We start from the raw sequence: 17,009 nt of genomic DNA on the forward strand, positions 1-17,009 counted from the left end.
CCCTACCCCTTCCCGCCGCATCGCCTCCCATCTCCGTCAGCTCGCGCGGCCTGGCCCCGGCCCGCCCCAGTTGCACCCTGCGCCTTCCTGACGTTCAGCCTGCGCATGGCCTCATTCTGGGCCCTCTGGGGGTTTATCCACCAACAAGACCAACACAGCTTCTTTCGCGGCCGGTCCACCCGGCCTGGGACCCTGGGAAGAGTTCCAGGGTCAGCCCTCCCCGCAAAGAGCTCCCTGTCTAGAGGGTGGGACCGGAGGGGTGGGCTGCAGGCAGCCTGTGTGTGTGCGGAGAGCGGACTGGGGCAGCGGGGAGGTCTCAGCCCGAGGGAGAGGCTGCGCGGGGAAGCCTTCCCTAACAGCCCATAAACTTGGATGAGCCTAGCGTTAGGAGTTGCTGAAAGGATTGTGTGGACCGGAGGTGGGAGAATACAAGTAGCCTGGGGCAGCAACAGTTAGTGAATCACTGGCTACACTGGCCTTCAAGGTAGTAAAAGGAAAAAGAGGGAAGTGAAGCCAACTGTGGCTGAATGTAGTGGTCTTGAAGGCCAAATGGAGCAGTTTGGTTTCTTCTGGAAGCAGAGGAGAAACTGAAGAGTTTTGAGGAGGCTACAATCAGACCTGTATTGTTAAATATTCATCTCATATTTTTCGACCACGTACAGGGTTAAGTGCTGGTGGCACATCAATGAACAAGGCAGGTGCCGTCCCTGCATGGGGTTTACTGCCTAGCCCAATCACTTTGCTCTGGCATCCAGTGAGATGAGGGTACTGGCGGGGAGACCAGGTGAGAGAGCACCCTGACCTAAGAAGGTTTGGAAACTGACGGGATTGGAGAAGCAGACACTGGAGATTTCCCCAAGACAGCTGGACCCTCTCTGTACACTTAGCTGTGTGGTCTGGCTCCGTGCGCTCTCCCTTCCCTCATCCACACACTCACCAACTAGACTGAACTACTGGAGGTGAGGACTAGGTTTCTGCGAAATGAAATCTGTATCTCCAGCAGCGCCTGAAACAGTGCTAATAACTGCATACAGGATTGTATGATGTACACGTGGAATTCAGAGGAGGTGGTGGTTTGGAAGAAACAATGTGTTCCTCAGTGGTGGGATCTAGCTATGTGGAAGTTTAGTCTCAGAGTTAAGAGGTCAGAGCCAAAGTACAGCTATGATCTAGCCCATTAGTACCTATGCTTGAAAGGAAATGGCAAAAGAATTCAACTATTCAAAAGGCTCAAACTTCTTAGCATGGTACACGACGGGCTACCTGATCTGGCCCTCAGCCTCCCATTCTACCAGTGCTATTCTCCTGGGCCACGTCCTATGCTTCAACTGTTCCCCAAGGATATCAGCGTCTTTCATATCCCCCCACCGCTCCAAGCCTTGTCTCCTAACTCAATACAAGATACAAGCCGCTCTCCCAGGCAATAAATCAGCCCCTGCCTTCGCTTCCACAATCTCCCTGCAATGCAATTATCTGCATGCCCCCTCACTATGTTTTAGTTGTCTCTGTACCTCTAGCATCTGGCCTAATGTCAGACTCACTTGACCCTCCACAATGTTTGTGGAATATTAGAGTGAATGAGAAATGTGTGAAGTGGAAGAGAGGTCAAGGGACCCAGAGTCAAGTGGGGAAAACATTAAGAATTCAAAAGCCTTTCTACTTCCCTTGGGGTGGTACTATCTGTTGAGTCAATAAATATTTACTGTGTTAGGTATACTTCAGTGGCTTTGGGGTCACACCTAACTCGAAAGGCCTGAATTTAAATCTTCCACTTAGTATCTATATGACTTAATGGAAGTGGCTGAACCTCCATAAAATGTGAACGGTACCCGTCTCATATGATTGTTGTGAAGGTTAAAGGAGATGACCCAGGTAAAGTGCTCAGCACTGCTTCTATCTTGACATATCATAGACAAGGGGGGAAGCAAGAAGGTATATACTTGTATGTAGATTCATAAGCATTCATTTAACAAACATTTCCTAAATGCTTACTGTGTGCAAAGCACTGTTCAGAGAGCACTATTGAGGGGCTTTGGATTAAGTGTCCATCTAGAGATGAACAAAGTCGACTATTATAAATGATGAAACAGTTCCAGAGGTCCGTTAGAGATAGAGAACTTCAACTATCCATTACTCACCTGGACCACGTGGGTAAATGACCACAGCAATCCCTCAGTAAATGCCCACTGACTACATGAATGAACATGCCCAAAGACTCACTTCCTTTAGTTCCTGTCCTAGTCCTAGGAGAAAGCGTCTTCAAATATCTGATATAGACCACCTATAGACCACCCGAGGTCCTACCAAATGGTATCTCCATGGCCCTAGGGTTACTGCAAAATACTCACAGTCTAGACGAGAAGACAGACATATAAATTAACAATTACAGAAGCGTGTGGTGAGTATTCCCACAGAGATAAACCCAGAGAGTTAAGAGAGCACCAAGGGGGGCACCTTACCCCAAGGTGGGGATTAGTTCTTGAAGGCTTCAAAGAAATGACACCAAAGCTGAGCATTAAAGGACGCTTTCTAGAAGGCAGGGGAACGTATTCCAGGCAGAGGGAAGCATGTGTGTGAAGGCATAGAAGCAGGAGATGTGGCAGGTTTAGGGAGCTCTGGGTAGTTTGGTGTGGCTCCAGCCCAAAGGTCGTATAGCTAAGGGGGAAATGTCAGCAAGAGTCAGTTATGAAGAGCCATGTATGCCTCGCTTGGTAAGAAGTTTGGATTTTAATTGTTTATCTTTTTCAGCCCTGGCTACACACTAGAACCACCTGGGAAGTTTTAAAAATATCAGTGCCTCGCTCTCACCTCCAGATTGATTCTAAGGGTTGTTTTTAATGGGAAGAGGCTTGAGCGTGTTTATGTGCTGTATGGAAGACAGTGAGATCCAGCACACATGGAGGGGTTAGCCTTTGGCTCAAGAGAACACCTCCCAGTCTGAAATATATAGAAAAGAAGGATAACTTTGTCAGTGGACTGGGAGGAAATGGGACCATTTGGGACCTGCAGAGAAGCTAGGATGAAGGCCTTGGAGGTAAGAGGGTCCGCAGAAGGGTACCTACACCAGGGGCAGGCTGATGAACTGGAGAAGCTGAAGGGGTCCAGGCACTGTCTTGATAAGGATAAAGGCCAGGTGTTCGTGTGGGTAGGGAATAATAGGCAGTCCAACAGCTGAAACTCCCCCTGAAACACCTGGCGCCTTCCTGACTAACGGGAAGTGATGTGACAACGTCCCCTTGGCCCCGTTCTCTCTGACTCACATCTTACTCACGGCTCTCTGAGGGGCCTTTCTCCATCCTCTTTCCCCAGAAGACAAACTACTGATTTACCGTCTCCAAGGTTCAGCCTGAAAACCACCATCTGTATGGACGTTAACAACTCTGTTTCCCCGATTATGCAGCTTTATATGTTTCTGCAGAAAAACTAAAGGTAAATGGGATCACAGAAGCAGGAAAAAATGGGAAAAGGTATGCCTGTATGTGCATGAGTGGGTGAGGGAGGGAGCAGGTGAAGCCGTGGAGGGAACAGGGCATGGGAGACACAGGGGAACTGGCTGAGAACAACAGGCACTGAGGGTCGAGGCTGAGAGACAGCAGGAGTGGCAGATAGAAAGGGAAGCAGCCTCCCAGGGCCTGTGTCAAGCTTCTCCCTTCCCCATCCTGTCAAGGGCAAAGGGCGCTTTCTACACAGTATCCACACAGAGGAGCTGAGCAGAGGGCTGAATCCGTGAGGACAGTGGAGTGAAGACGAGGGTGAAGGGCTCATCAGTTAATCATTCTGCATGTCCCTGGGCCTTAGCTCACTAGTGTCCCCTGCCTAAGGCTGGGACCTTGGCTGAAGGAAAGACATCCGGCCAGCAGAAGAGAGAGACTGCATGCAAACAGTCATCACACCATCTGGAATTTGGGGATTGCCTGGACCCTTGAGAGGTCAGGGGCAAGGTCTGATCCATTGTAGGTAGCCAATGCCAACGCATTATGGGTATCGTTCAGTGTTCACTCAACTGAAGTAAAGAAACTCAGCTTGGGGGAGAGGGCTGCGATAGAATGTGCAGGAAGAGCTCTAGAAAGAGAAAAGGGAAGGCTTTGGTGAGGGGACAATCCAGCGGAGGTTATCAAGGTGGAAGAAAGAGAGTTAGCAAGATCTGGAAGATGTGGGAGAAGGGCCAAAAGGGGAAAAGAGGAAACGCAGCTTACTGTTCAATACTTTCTCTGGCAAGTGTAGGGCCAGCTGCTTTCCATATGCTCTTATGGTTCAGTCCTGTAAGGTAAGTACTTACCTGTAAGTACTTACCTGTAAGGTAAGTACTATTATCACTGCTTAACAGATGGAAAAAAAAACAAAATCAGAAAGGGTGAAGGATTTTCTCAAGGTCACACAGCAAGTGAGGTGGAAGCAACATAGATGATCCAAGCTGAGGAAAAAGTGTGGACAAAGGAATGAATGGAGGGAAGCACAGGACGGGAGTAGAGAATTGCAAGTGATTCTGTTTGGCTAAAGGATTTGGTGAGTGAAAGGCCTTCATATGCTAGGTTAAAAAGGAGGTTGGCCCCAAATCATGAAGTGTTTTAAATGAAAGACTGAGGAGTTTTATTCGTACTGGGATGTCCCTGAAGATTTTTAAGGGGTTGGTATGATCCCCATTGTTATTGATAATGAAAAACCTGGTGAGAGTGAGATTATCAAGAGGAAAGCAGAGGAAGGGAGAGCAGGTGGGAGACCAGCTCAGAGGCACAGGTGTGACAGAGTGAGGGCCTAACCTAGAGCAACGGAGTGAGAAGGAAGAAGAGGGGATAGAGCAGAGAGAGGACCCAGAACTGACAGCAAGGTTGGCACGCTGGATAATGCAGGTGGAGCAGGATGGAGGAAGTGAATGCAGTTTGGGACATCCGGAGTTTGAGGAAGGATGGCACATTCCCCAGGCAATCTGAAACACAGTACTGTAAGCTTAGGAGAAAGGACGGGGTTCGGGGGGAAAAAATATCTGCGGATTGTCTGTAGAGATGAAACCACACAAAGTGGACTGTAGTAGCTGTAGGTCTGGTCGTATACAGATACTGTCCCATCCCCCTGCTTTCATCTCCTTTAAGGAATTCCTGTCCTGCTCCACTGGCCTTTTAATCATGGTGTTCTCTCCACTTCCCCCAATGCTCCTAATGGTACAGAATCCAAGCAGCAACAATCAGAGTTCTTTCATGGGATGAGCTATATGTGGTAGAGTGGAGAAACGCAGAGACAGAGAGCCTAGATGACACTGGAGCCCCTGACTCACCTGGAGCTGGTCACCCTTCAACTCCACATCCGCATAACCCAAATCCAGTTGGGTCTCTCCCTCTCTCTCTCTCTTTTTCAGTTAAGCTAGTTTAATTGTAATATGTTGCAATCAAATATACCATGTGATAAAAATGAGATTGCTCAGGAGAGAGTAGGAGAAGACTAGTATTAGCATTTCAGTGCTAACTATATGCCTGGAGGCCCTTGTGTGCTTTTCTAAGAAGCTTGGACTTTATCCTGTAGAAAATTAAGAGCTATTTAAAGGTTTAAATTGAATCTTAAATATGCTCGGTGGAAGGTACCTTTCTGAGGCTTGGTGCTATAATCCCATTTTACAGAGGTAGAGATTGAGGTTCTTGGAAGTGAAGTAACTTGCCTAAGGTCACACAATGGATAAGTGTCCAGGTCAGGTATAATTTAAGAATGGTCAAGTGTACAGGGGAGGAGGTGGTAAAGACTTTACAGAAGTAGGTGCCACTGGGAGGATGAATTGTTCACTAGGTGAACAGGGGTTTGGAGCAGGAAAAGAAGAGGGCAGACATACTAAGGAGAGGGCAGAGCATGTGTTAGGTATGGAGGTGTGAGACAGCACCTGACCTGCAGGTGTTGCCGATAGCTTAGAGTACAGTGGCAAGAACCAGGACGTTGCCATGGCAAAACAAGGCCTAAAGCACTGGTGGTGAGTGTGAGGAAGAGGCAAGCATGGAGCTCTGGTTTGTGATGCCCAGTGAATCACACAGCCACCCGTGAAGACCTGAGCCCGGATTGAGTAAGCACAGAGGAGAGAACACATCCCAGCTGCACAGAGAGACCTCTGAGTGGTGAAGGGCCTCCTTTAGAGATGGGATGTAGGCAGACTGTGGAACTGAATCTTCAGCTGGTGTGGACAGGGAACAGACACAGTTTAGAAGGGAGGAAAAGGAACACTGCCAGTGAGGGAGCTTGTCATCTGATCTCAAATCAAAATCACACAATTTAAGAGATCAAACTGGGCTTTAATAGAAGAGTGTAGGTGACAACTAAGTGCGAGAAAGTTCACACAACTAGATTTGAAAATGACTTATCATATCAGGCAAACCAATATAAAAATGTTCCAGTGCCTGTTCTGCACATTGTGGGGGATGAAACATGCCCAGAGGGTCTCTCCTGACACGTGAGCATAGCTGTATGCACAGATGAGCTGCAGAGGGAAGAAGAGTTACCTCCTCATAGAGGGACTGGTCAATCATTGATTTAAGCAATAACTACTGACAGCAGACTTCTAGACACTACCCTGAAGACAGTTAATATTTGAGCTTCTACTATTGCCAGGCACACTATTCTAAGCACTTTGTATATACTAATGTATTTAAACTTCACAGCATCCCCCAAAATAAGGAAACTGAGGCACAGAGAGGTAAATCAACTTGCCTAAGGCCACACAGCTAGTCGGTGGCACGGCTAGAATTTGAACCCAGGCAGTCTGGCACTAGAAACTGCTCTTTTAACCAAAATGCTACATTATACTCTCTCTCCAAAGTCAACCTAATAATAATAATGATAGCAGCAACTACACTTAACGTGCTTATGACGGTCCAGATGCCATAGGACGCCAGGCATGCACATTCCTTGCCAAAGATCATATGGCTCCCAGACAGAAGAACTGGATTCAAACCTTGGCACTCCAGGGTGCTTGAACCTGGGGGACAATAAAGAGCAGCAGGAGCTAGAATAAGTCTGCACAAGGCACAAATGTGGAGCGGAAAATAGGAGGTTGTTGACCTTACCTGGTGGGAGTGGCACTGGGTTGTAGACAGACTGGGTTGTTGGAAAGCTTCACAGAAAGACCCATGAGCTGAATTTTGAAAGATAAGATTGAGTAGTCATCACAGAATGACGGGGCAAAATGTTCCATGCAGAGGGAACAGTGGGACTAAAGGAATGGGGTCTGTTACATTCAGGAAACTTCAAGCAGTTTGAAGTGGGTGTCAGGACAGTACAGAAAGTAAGTCAGAAGTCAGGGGCTGGATCACACAGAATCCTACTTGCCTTTCCAGGAAATCTGAGCTGTTTTTCAAACTTCCACTGAAGTAAATGTGAAAAAAAAAAGGAAGAAGAAATATCCCCAGAGAATCTAACGGCTAATTATGAAGCCCTTCAGACTAGTAGGAATTCTTTGAAGTCTATTTTCTCCTACTGCATGCATGGTAATTCTGCATTCTGTTTAAATTATTTACCCTCGAGTAAAATGGGCATTCTAGGATGATTTTTTTTTAAAATATTTATTTATTTAGGCTGCTCCGGGTCTTAGCTGCGGCACGTGGGATCTTCGTTGCGGCATGCAGACTTCTTAGTTGTGGCATGCGGACTCTTAGTTGTGGCATGCATGTGGGATCAAGCTCCCCGACCAGGGATCGAACCCGGGCCCCCTGCATTGGGAGTGTGGAGTCTTACCCACTGGACTACCAGGGAAGTCCCTCTAGGATGATTTTTATCCTGCGACTTTCAGTATGCCTAGCACACTGCCCCTACCAACCTGCCAGGTATGTGGACTCCAGTTTGAGAAACATGGGAAGGAAACTATCAAAAGGATTTTAATCAAGGGAGTAATGTGATCAGACCTGCAGTTTAGATAGATGTATCTGGCAGCCATATGGAAGATGAGTTGGAGTGGGTAAGACTGGATACAGGGAGTCTGAACAATACTTTTAGGGTGAGAGGCCCAGGGCCTAAACTGCAGGGCAGGATCCTGGGGAGACAGAATTGACAGGATTTAGTATCTGATTGAGTTGGGGGGGGGTGGGTGTTTAGGATGGCTTCCATAGACCTGGCTTAGGTCACACCTAGGATGTTAGAAAAAAAACAGGTTTGAAGGGAAAGATGATTGGATTTGGACATTCAGAACCTGAGGTACTTGTGGATCATATGGGCAGAGATACCCAATAGGCATCTGCAAGTCAGCAAAGAGGTCTGGGCTGAAAATAAAACCTGTTTGAGTTATGTACATAAAGGTGGTGGTCACAAGGAGAGCAGGCAGAATAAGAAAAGAGGGTTAAGGACAGAGTACTGGAGAATAACAACATTCAAGAAGCAGGCAGAGGGGGACTTCCCTGGTGGCACAGTGGTTGAGACCATGCACTCCCAATGCTGGGGGGCCCGGGTTCCATCCCTGGTCAGGGAACTAGATCCCACATGCATGCCGCAACTAAGAGTCTGCATGCCACAACTAAGGAGCCCGCCTGCCGCAACTAATACCCAGCGCAACCGAATAAATAAATGCTTTTTTTAAAAAAAAGGAAGCAGGCAGGGGGACAAAAGGCCAAGAACTGCAGAGAAGGAATGGCCAGAGAGGTGGGAGCCGGTGAATGGCAAGAGGTGAAAAGTTAATGGCCAGCACTGTTAAACACCATGGAGATAAGTAAGAAATATAAGGACAGAAAAAAGTCTGGATTTAGCCATCAGGTCAGCAGTGATCTGAGACAGGGTAGTTCCCGAGGAAGGGTGGAAGCGGGGCTAAACAGCGAATGGGAGGTGTGCAGGAAAATGGTAGGCTCTGTATTTCACGAGCGTGGCTGTGAGTCAGTGAGTGGGGACATGGGCTCAAGAAGGACTAACATGGAAGGATACTAACCAAGGCCATGAAAATGGGTGCAGCCCAGAGAAATTAGTACAAAAAAAGAAATAAGGATGCTCTACATTTGGGGTGTGGGCCAGAGAAGATGAAGAATCAAAATGACCATAAACTAGGGAAATTCGGGTGAGGGCCAGGGAAGGCAGTGGAATGGCCGAGGGAAAGCGGGAAGGGGAGTAGCCTAGGGCTCCTTGGATTTGATTTAGTAAGGAAGGGTATCATGACATGGAAAAGTATAATTTACTGCTTTTATGGGGGAGTCTCTCTGGTACATATATCTTGCCCAGGGGAGAGAGGGGGCTCCCTGAGTGGGAAGGTGACTTCTGGCATTCAGTGCATTTATCTCTGTGGTAACTTACTACCTCTTTGATGAATTTTCACTAAAGGACTAGTGAAAGCTAGAAAACAATTTTAGGGAAGTGATCTAGAGGGATGTGGGTATTTTAAGCTGCAGGTGACAGGGAACTTTAGGAACAGTTTGGAGGGGTTCAAGGGATTGGTGGGCCGATCTAGGAAAAACCTAGCCTATAATAACATAGTCATGCAATGAGGAATATGAAAAATGCCAGGGATAAACAGGCTGGAGAATCATTGCCAGAGACTTTAAAGCTAGGAAGGATCACTGGGAGCACCTAGGCAAGAAAACCGAGGCCTATAGGGAAGTCAGGGGCCTTGTCCATGATGTACTTGGGGAAGCTGCCATGTCCAAGTGGTAGGCGACATCTTGAGAACGTGTGAACTCATCAAGAGATGACAACAGGGCTTCCCTGGTGGCGCAGTGGTTGAGAGTCCGCCTGCTGGTGCAGGGGACACGGGTTCGTGTCCCGGTCCAGGAGGATCCCACATGCCACGGAGCGGCTGGGCCTGTGAGCCATGGCCGCTGAGCCTGCGCGTCCGGAGCCTGTGCTCCGCAATGGGAGAGGCCACGACAGGGAGAGGCCCACGTAGCGCAAAAAAAAAAAAACAGAGATGACAACAGAGATCCAGGAGCTGCCTCAGAGACGCACAGGAGCTCAAGAGCAAAAGAGAGATAAGTTATAGGGAAGAAAAGAGGAAGTTTGTCCTTTGGGACAAAACACATGTTGAAGCAATGGATGCTATGGCCCTGTCAGATGGATTGGAGTTCACCTTCTGTTCCAGTTAGAAAGCCCCATCTGCAGGGTGGCAAACCCCTTCCAAGTGTTAGCCCCTGTGCGTTCAAAGCTGACGGGCCAGAGCCACATCACGCCTCCATAGGTTGGTACAGTGAACCCTCCGGACTGAACCAGAGAGGGACCACAGCCCCCAACCCTACTCCTGGTCCATCGCTAAACTTCAATAGGCTAGCCCCCCAAATCTGGAACAGATGGAAGAAAATGTACACCCCTTGGTAGTTTCTCTGAACAGTAATCAGGAGTTGACCTAGGGTGGGCATTTGGAAGGATTCCGCCTCCGTCCTGCCTGGTGCTGGGATCAGCTCACACGGCTCCTGTGTCCACAGGGCACAGAGAATACATTGTCCATAAGGAGGATTATTCTGTACAAGAAGCTCAGACAAAGGGAGAGGTTGTTCCCAGCTGCCTGGGGGAGGTGAGAAGGGGGTGGGAAAGGGACCAGCCTTGCACTGGGGCATTCCTGCAGAGCTCAGCTTCTTCCCTTCAACAGCAGGACAGGAGGTGGGCACTACACCCGCTGCAGCTCAGTCCTAATGGCAGGACTGATAATGGAGTTAGAAGGAGCACTTAGCTAGAACAACCTATCTACCTTGGCTGTTTCCCAAGAAAATGCAAGGTGAAGTTAGGTGACCTAGCTAGGTAGGGCAGCAATAGACACCAGGAGGGGAAGAGAACAGGGTGACTGGGGCAATCAGCAAAAGGGACATTCAGCAGTGACTGAGTCCCAGCCTCAGGGCAGAGCTGGAGAGGGAGTGGTCCTAGCAATGGGTGTCGTGGGAACACTGATGCATCCACCTTCAGCAGGATGACCTCTGTGCTACAGAATATTGAAGTTTCACAGCTGCTGCTTCTTTCTCCATCCCAGACACACACCTGGGAGACGATGGCCTAATCTCATTCTCCCGGGGCCCCAAGAGTAGGAGAAAACACAAGCCCTAGGCCAAACAGAGCCATCAGAAACTGAGCAACACTACCAGAGTGGAGCAAGAGGGCCATCTTTTGCAAATCTGAAATCTGAGCAAGGGAGCAGGTCAATGTCCTCTTCTTGAAAGGAAACTCTGTATTCCCTCCTTTGGGAATGAGTGTGTTAGGGATGGGAGATACTCTCCATTGAGGCATTTACTGGGCTGTATGGGCCCCAAAGTTGGCAATGCTACATAGGTTTGTGCTCTCCAGAGGATCTGGGGTTGAGGGGTTGGGAATGAGAGCACGTGCTCCCGGAGTGAATATAAAGACATGAGTGCCTGCGGAGTAAGGACTGTTGGTTTAAGGGCACAAGATGCAGGTGGGGTCCTGCATATGTCCCTGCTGGCGCAGGAGGACATTTCCACTCTGGGAGGACAAGGAATCCATTTCAGATGGTACTTTGGGAATGACGTCGATATTAGCCTGGGACAACAAAGAAACTTGGGGTGGTTTCAATAGGTCCAAAAAGTTTTCAAGAAACTTTCAATAGGAAGGAATCTTTTGGTAGAATAAAGGACAGCAGTCACCAAAAGATGCTCCAGGGGTTTTAGAGAAGCACACCTTGAACTCTATCCAATATGACAGTTAGCTCTGACATTTCCAGTGTGAAGGGAAGAGAAGATAAGGAACATCTTAGTGGGCTGATAGACCAGTAAGGGAGCACTGTTGAAGTGGGGGACAGGTCTGACACTGCCTCACAGCTGATGGCAGGACTTTCCGTGCTCTTGTGTACTATGATCAGTGAGCTGTGTGAATACCATTTCTTGTCTTGATGGAACAGGAATGGATGTGACATCTGCAACCACTTTTCCAGCCCTTTGCTGCCACAGCCTGGCAGAATTCTGCCTGGCACTGAACAAATGCCAAAGTACTAATGTGTGACAGAAGAGAACAGAAAAAAGGCAGCTGGAAGGTGTGAGAAGGGCCTCCTATTACCTCTCAGGACATTTAGATCAAAGCTAAGAAAACTTTTTATTGGAAAACAAATTAGAATTGCCTTGCAGCAACCTTGCAAGTCTCTGACGTGTAGTCTCCAATCCCTACGTAGCTGTCTCAATTTATCTGTTAGATTGACCCTGATACAGTGGCCATCAACTTAAATAACTTTATTCAGAGAAACCCTTTGGTCCACTTCTGCTGACTCAACCCCTGCCCTAGCTCACAACAGAGAGCTAAGCAAGGCAGCTTAAGCTGGAGACCCAAGCCCACTCTGCTCTCAGCTTTATAAAAGCAGGCAAAAGTACTGGCGGCTGCCACCTCCCGCCATCCACCTGGCCCTTATTGGAACCACAGGCTCAGTGTACTGGAGAAAAACCATCCTGGCTGGAGCCCAGGAACCAGGCAAATTATGAGGATAACTCAACCATGATGAAAGATGGTATGAGGTGCAATTCCCCTCTCCCTCTAAAATAAGAAAAAAAGAGTCTGGGGAACAAGGGACTTTTTCATCTGCTAAGAAAAACCCTTTCTCACATAGTCCTGCCTGGTAGAACCACTTCCTGAAGAAGCCCCCATATACCGGGCCTTCAACATCTTCCTTCGTGTGTGAGGTGTAGGGTAAAGGATAGGGTACTTTGTGACTATTTCCCAGATAAGAGCTGAACTGGCTTCTCAGAGGATGGAGAACAGAGCAGGCCTGAGCTTCTCCAGAGCCACAAGTGGACGGTCTGTCTCAGACCAGAAGCCTCGTCACCTGCAGCTTGGAGAGATGGCCAGGATGGAATCTGGGCAGGAAGGCCTGCGGAGACAGTAGGCCTCTAAGGACACAGAGGCTGTCACCGTTTCTGGCAGCACGAAATAAGCACAGGCTTTCAAATAGTGTTGAGCGGTCCATGATCTTGTGTCCATCAGCTCACCACAGACATGAAGCAGTATCAGATCAGGATAAGTTCTGGATCGAGGACTGAAGAGGGGGCAGTGGGGAGAAGTGGCTGTAGAAACTCTCATTTATTGAATACGCATTATTTCATAGACTGTGCCAAGTGTTTTACGTTCATTTTCCCATTTTAATCCTCACAACAACCCTTTGAGGTAGGTATTATCACCATTTATAAACAAGAAAACCGGCTCAGAAAAATTTGGTCACTTGCCCAAAGTCACACAGCTAGTCGGCAGTGGAGATGGGATCTGTCTGTGGCTGAAAGCCCGTATTCTTTTTATTATACCCATCTAGGTCAGCTTTGGGCAAAAGGCAGCTTCACTGCCGAACTCTGCAAAGAGCACCTGGGAGTGGAGGCTGTCGGCCACACTCACCGCTGGTAGGGATGCATGGAAGCCGACTTGATGTTGGTTTTTATTCCACTTGGCATTTTCCCTAAAAGGAACATGAAGAAAGACACCTGAAGCACAGTAAGATGTTCATGGTAAATCAGAAATGTGGTCCCTCGGGTTCCCTTCTGCACCTCCGCTATCATCTCAGAATCTCTGTGGCATCTGACCCTGGACGGCAAGGCTCAGAGGTATGGCTTTTCGTCCAGCCCTCTCCCTGAAGGTGTCTAGGAGGAGGAATAGTGGGAGGGGTTGGAACACACCTGGCTCCTGCTCACTCCCTCCTAGAAAAAGAGAACTAAATCTGTGGGGCCCCCATTTAATGTCACAGGTAAAAGAGTGCTACGTTCTCTCTTATTTTAATTGTCCCTTTGTCTAGACAGCTTGGAAGAAAATACCTCTTCTAGCTGCTTGCATCTGAACTCTGCCAGGCTGTTCTTATAATTACTAAAAGCGAGCAGGAGAGACAGGATACGGAGAAAGGACTACACGCAGCACCGGGAAACTTGCCTGCTTGTCCATTCCCAACACACCTACCCAATGGTCCTAATGAAGGTCTGACCATTCATTTTTCTGCCTAAGACAAGACAGTGAGAACACACCTAATACCCGGAGTTAAAGGGGACAGAAGGGTAGTTGAGACCGAGGTCTGAGATGGGGTGGGAGGCGAGAGCAGTTTCTGCTTGTCAAAGTTCTTCCTCATTGTCTGGTACCTATTAAGGGTCTCAAATGAGACTTTTACTCCAAAAGTTTTTGTTCTGGGTCACAGTCCAAGGGAGAAAAGGAGAATTATCTCCAGCTCTGGGGACGCTGGGGCCCCAGATAACCCAGCTTATTCCCACTTCCCTGCTCAAGGTCTGCCACCATGCCAATCCCTGTCACCTTACCTGGTTGACCTGCTTGGGCCATCTGCACCCCACTGAGCATTGGCTGCTGCTGACTCGGAGCTCCTGCCATCTGCACCTGCTGTAATCCTGAGGCTCCTGCGAGGATTGTCCCAGCTCCTGGCTGGCCCGGCTGGCCAGGACCACTGCTGCCTGAAGGCCTCCAATTAGACAGCCCCTTCCCAAAGGCAACAGCTGCCACTAACGCATTGGTGTCTGCTGGGTTAAAGGTCTGCTTGTTCGGCCGGAGACCTGAAGAAAAAGTAAGTGGGGACCCCGAGGTATGCCTCTGGCCCTGGACCGAACCTAGCAGCAGGAAGACCAGTATGGGTACCAGGGCTTGGAGTTCTGACTTCAGCAGAATCTAGGCTCCCTGGCAGCCCAGAGGAAGAGCCAGAGGACCCCCATGACTACTCAGAATACTCCCTTCTCCCTTTGCCCATTTCCTCCACCTGCTCCAGGGCTGGCCAGAAATACAAAAGGCTAACAGAATGGACGCATACCTTTCCCTAAGCAGCACATCCTTTCGTCCTCACTTCACCACTACCAACACCACCCTTCCTACTGATCTTATCCCTCTTTCCTCCTCCGTTTTGCCACCAATCCCTCCATACCTCCACTCTCCGCTTCTCGTTCCTCTTTGCTGATTTTCTCCAGAAGGTTTGAGCACATTTTATTCAAGCTCTGGATCTGCTTCTGCAACACACATAAATTTGTGCAGAGATTAGGGCAAGCAAGAAATGATTACGGGGACGTTTCTTCCTTGGGCTATTCCAGGGGCAACTGAGGGGTAACCAGCTGTGCATCCCTACCATACAGAGGTGGTAATGCCCAGCTTCTCATGATAAAATTCGGGGTTGGGGGAGCAGGGCAGTGACTCAGTCCAACCTGAGCTGCATCAGCACCAATGCGGGCAGCATCCGTTGTCAGCTGCTTCTCTTGCTCTTCTACCTCAGGGTCAGGCTTGGTTCTCAGATGGTCAGGGACCACCTCATGGCTAAAAACAGGTACCCGTCCTTCAGTCTGCCTCTGTAACACACAGATTTTATCGATACTACTGTGCACTCCAAGAAGATTCAATCTGGCCTGATATATACATAGTTCCTTCCACAGGCAAAGAGTGCATTTTCAGGGAAAACACAACCTGAGACTAACAATATCTGGCTTCCTAAGACACTATCCCCCTCACTCCATCCTTCAGTTCTGTCTGCTCACTCCCCTATCTCTACCAGACCTAAGGATAAACCTCTTTCTGCCACATTTAAATCAAAGATTGAAAGAGAAAAAGTCAGGGACTTCCCTGGTGGTCCAAAGGTTAAGACTCCGTGCTTTCACTGCAGGGAGCACGGGTTGGATCCCTGGTCAGGGAACTAAGATCCCACATGCCGTGCAGCTCAGCCAAAAAACAACAACGACAACAAAACCAAAAAAAAAAAAAGAAAAAGAACATACTTTCTGCTCAAGACAGGTGTTGAAGGAAAAAGGTCTTTGTCTTGGTGACATATGCCTCAGATTAATTCAGTTTGGGAATGGCTCTCCCAACTCCAGAAGGACAAAAAGCAAAGCCTCCAAAATGCAGCCCTCGCTTCTTACTGCCACACACTACTGCAGATTCAGAACTTCTAGAATAGCCAACCAACCACTGTGCCCTCAGTCCTCATCTAAGAACTTAATTTCCCAAGTTGCACCCCTCTCCTCCTCTTACCATGAGATCTTCATCTCGGTCTGGGGACAACACCAGAGGGATGATGACCTGGTTACGGAACAGTGGTGTCTTTTCATGCTTCAAGACCTTGTTCAGAGTGTTCAACTGTCCAGAGAGCAAGGCAAAGCTGTCCAGGACAGATGGCCTGGTGGTGGAAAGAAGGTGTCAGAATCTTCCCAGTAAAGGAGCCTCAAAGGGGTCCTTCAGACTAGGAATACCCAGACTCACCCTCAAAACACTCATAGCCCTATGGCTGGCCAGGAACTAGCCTGGCTCACAGGGATTATGGGGTTAAGAAAGAGGGACACACTTTCAGTTTCTGATACAGATGGAGAGGAAAAGTAGGTCATTATAGCAGGCCCCCCTTATCTGCAGTTTCACTTTCCGAGGTTTCATCTACCCGTGGTCAACCACAGTCCAAAAATATTAAATGGCAAATTCCAGAAAAATACAATCCATAAGTTTTAAACTGGGTGCTGTTCTGAGCAGTGTGACGAAATCTTGCTTCATCCTGCTCTGTCCCACCCAGGACGTTAATCACCACTTTGTCCAGCATATCCATGCTGTATACACTACCCACCCCATTAGTATAGAAAAAAAACACAGTATATACAGTATAGGTTTCAGTACTATCACAGTTTCAGGCATCCACAGAGGGTCTTAGAACTTATCCCCCACAGATTAGGGGGACTACTATATTTGAATGGGGGTGAGGACAATGGCAAAATAGGAACCATGGCTACACTATTATCACTAAAACTTCAGAAACTGGGTAAAAGTCTCCTTTCTGGCCTAAAAATAGTATCCACACTTCCAGAGTAGATTGGACCTAAAAGACTCAGCAACAGCCATGGCAAGAGATCCAGTATGAATACTGTAGTGGGAAGACCCACTGCGGGAGGACCTCCTCCCAGAGAAGTCAAATGATGAGAATCAAAAGCTAGTGAGAGGGGCTTCCCTGGTGGCGCAGTGGTTGAGAGTCCGCCTGCGGATGCAGGGTACGCGGGTTCGTGCCCCGGTCTGGGAAGATCCCACGTGCCGCAGAGAGGCTGGGTCCGTGAGCCATGGCCGCTGAGCCTGCGCGTCCGGAGCCTGTGCTCCACAACGGGAGAGGCCACAACAGTGAGAGGCCCGTGTACCGCCAAAAA

At 48.5% G+C, this 17,009-nt stretch overlaps 1 protein-coding gene across 2 annotated transcripts in view; it reads right to left on the bottom strand.

Annotated features, from left to right (window-relative positions):
• Positions 1-12,936: 12,936 nt before the first annotated feature.
• The window catches only part of MED8 (mediator complex subunit 8), a 5,836-nt gene continuing 1,763 nt past the window's right edge, over positions 12,937-17,009 (bottom strand). For both annotated transcript variants that reach the window (XM_024744787.1, XM_024744786.1), the window contains exons 3-7: positions 15,862-16,006; positions 15,045-15,185; positions 14,771-14,852; positions 14,160-14,408; positions 12,937-13,318 (exon numbers count right to left, since the gene is read on the bottom strand). In XM_024744787.1, the coding sequence (XP_024600555.1) occupies positions 13,254-13,318; positions 14,160-14,408; positions 14,771-14,852; positions 15,045-15,185; positions 15,862-16,006 (682 nt within the window). In that variant the 3' untranslated portion in view covers positions 12,937-13,253. The remainder of the gene's footprint in view (positions 13,319-14,159; positions 14,409-14,770; positions 14,853-15,044; positions 15,186-15,861; positions 16,007-17,009) is intronic.

The sequence above is a fragment of the Neophocaena asiaeorientalis genome, unplaced genomic scaffold, assembly GCF_003031525.2.
Source record: "Neophocaena asiaeorientalis asiaeorientalis breed wild unplaced genomic scaffold, Neophocaena_asiaeorientalis_V1.1 scaffold478, whole genome shotgun sequence".
Lineage (NCBI taxonomy): Eukaryota > Metazoa > Chordata > Mammalia > Artiodactyla > Phocoenidae > Neophocaena > Neophocaena asiaeorientalis.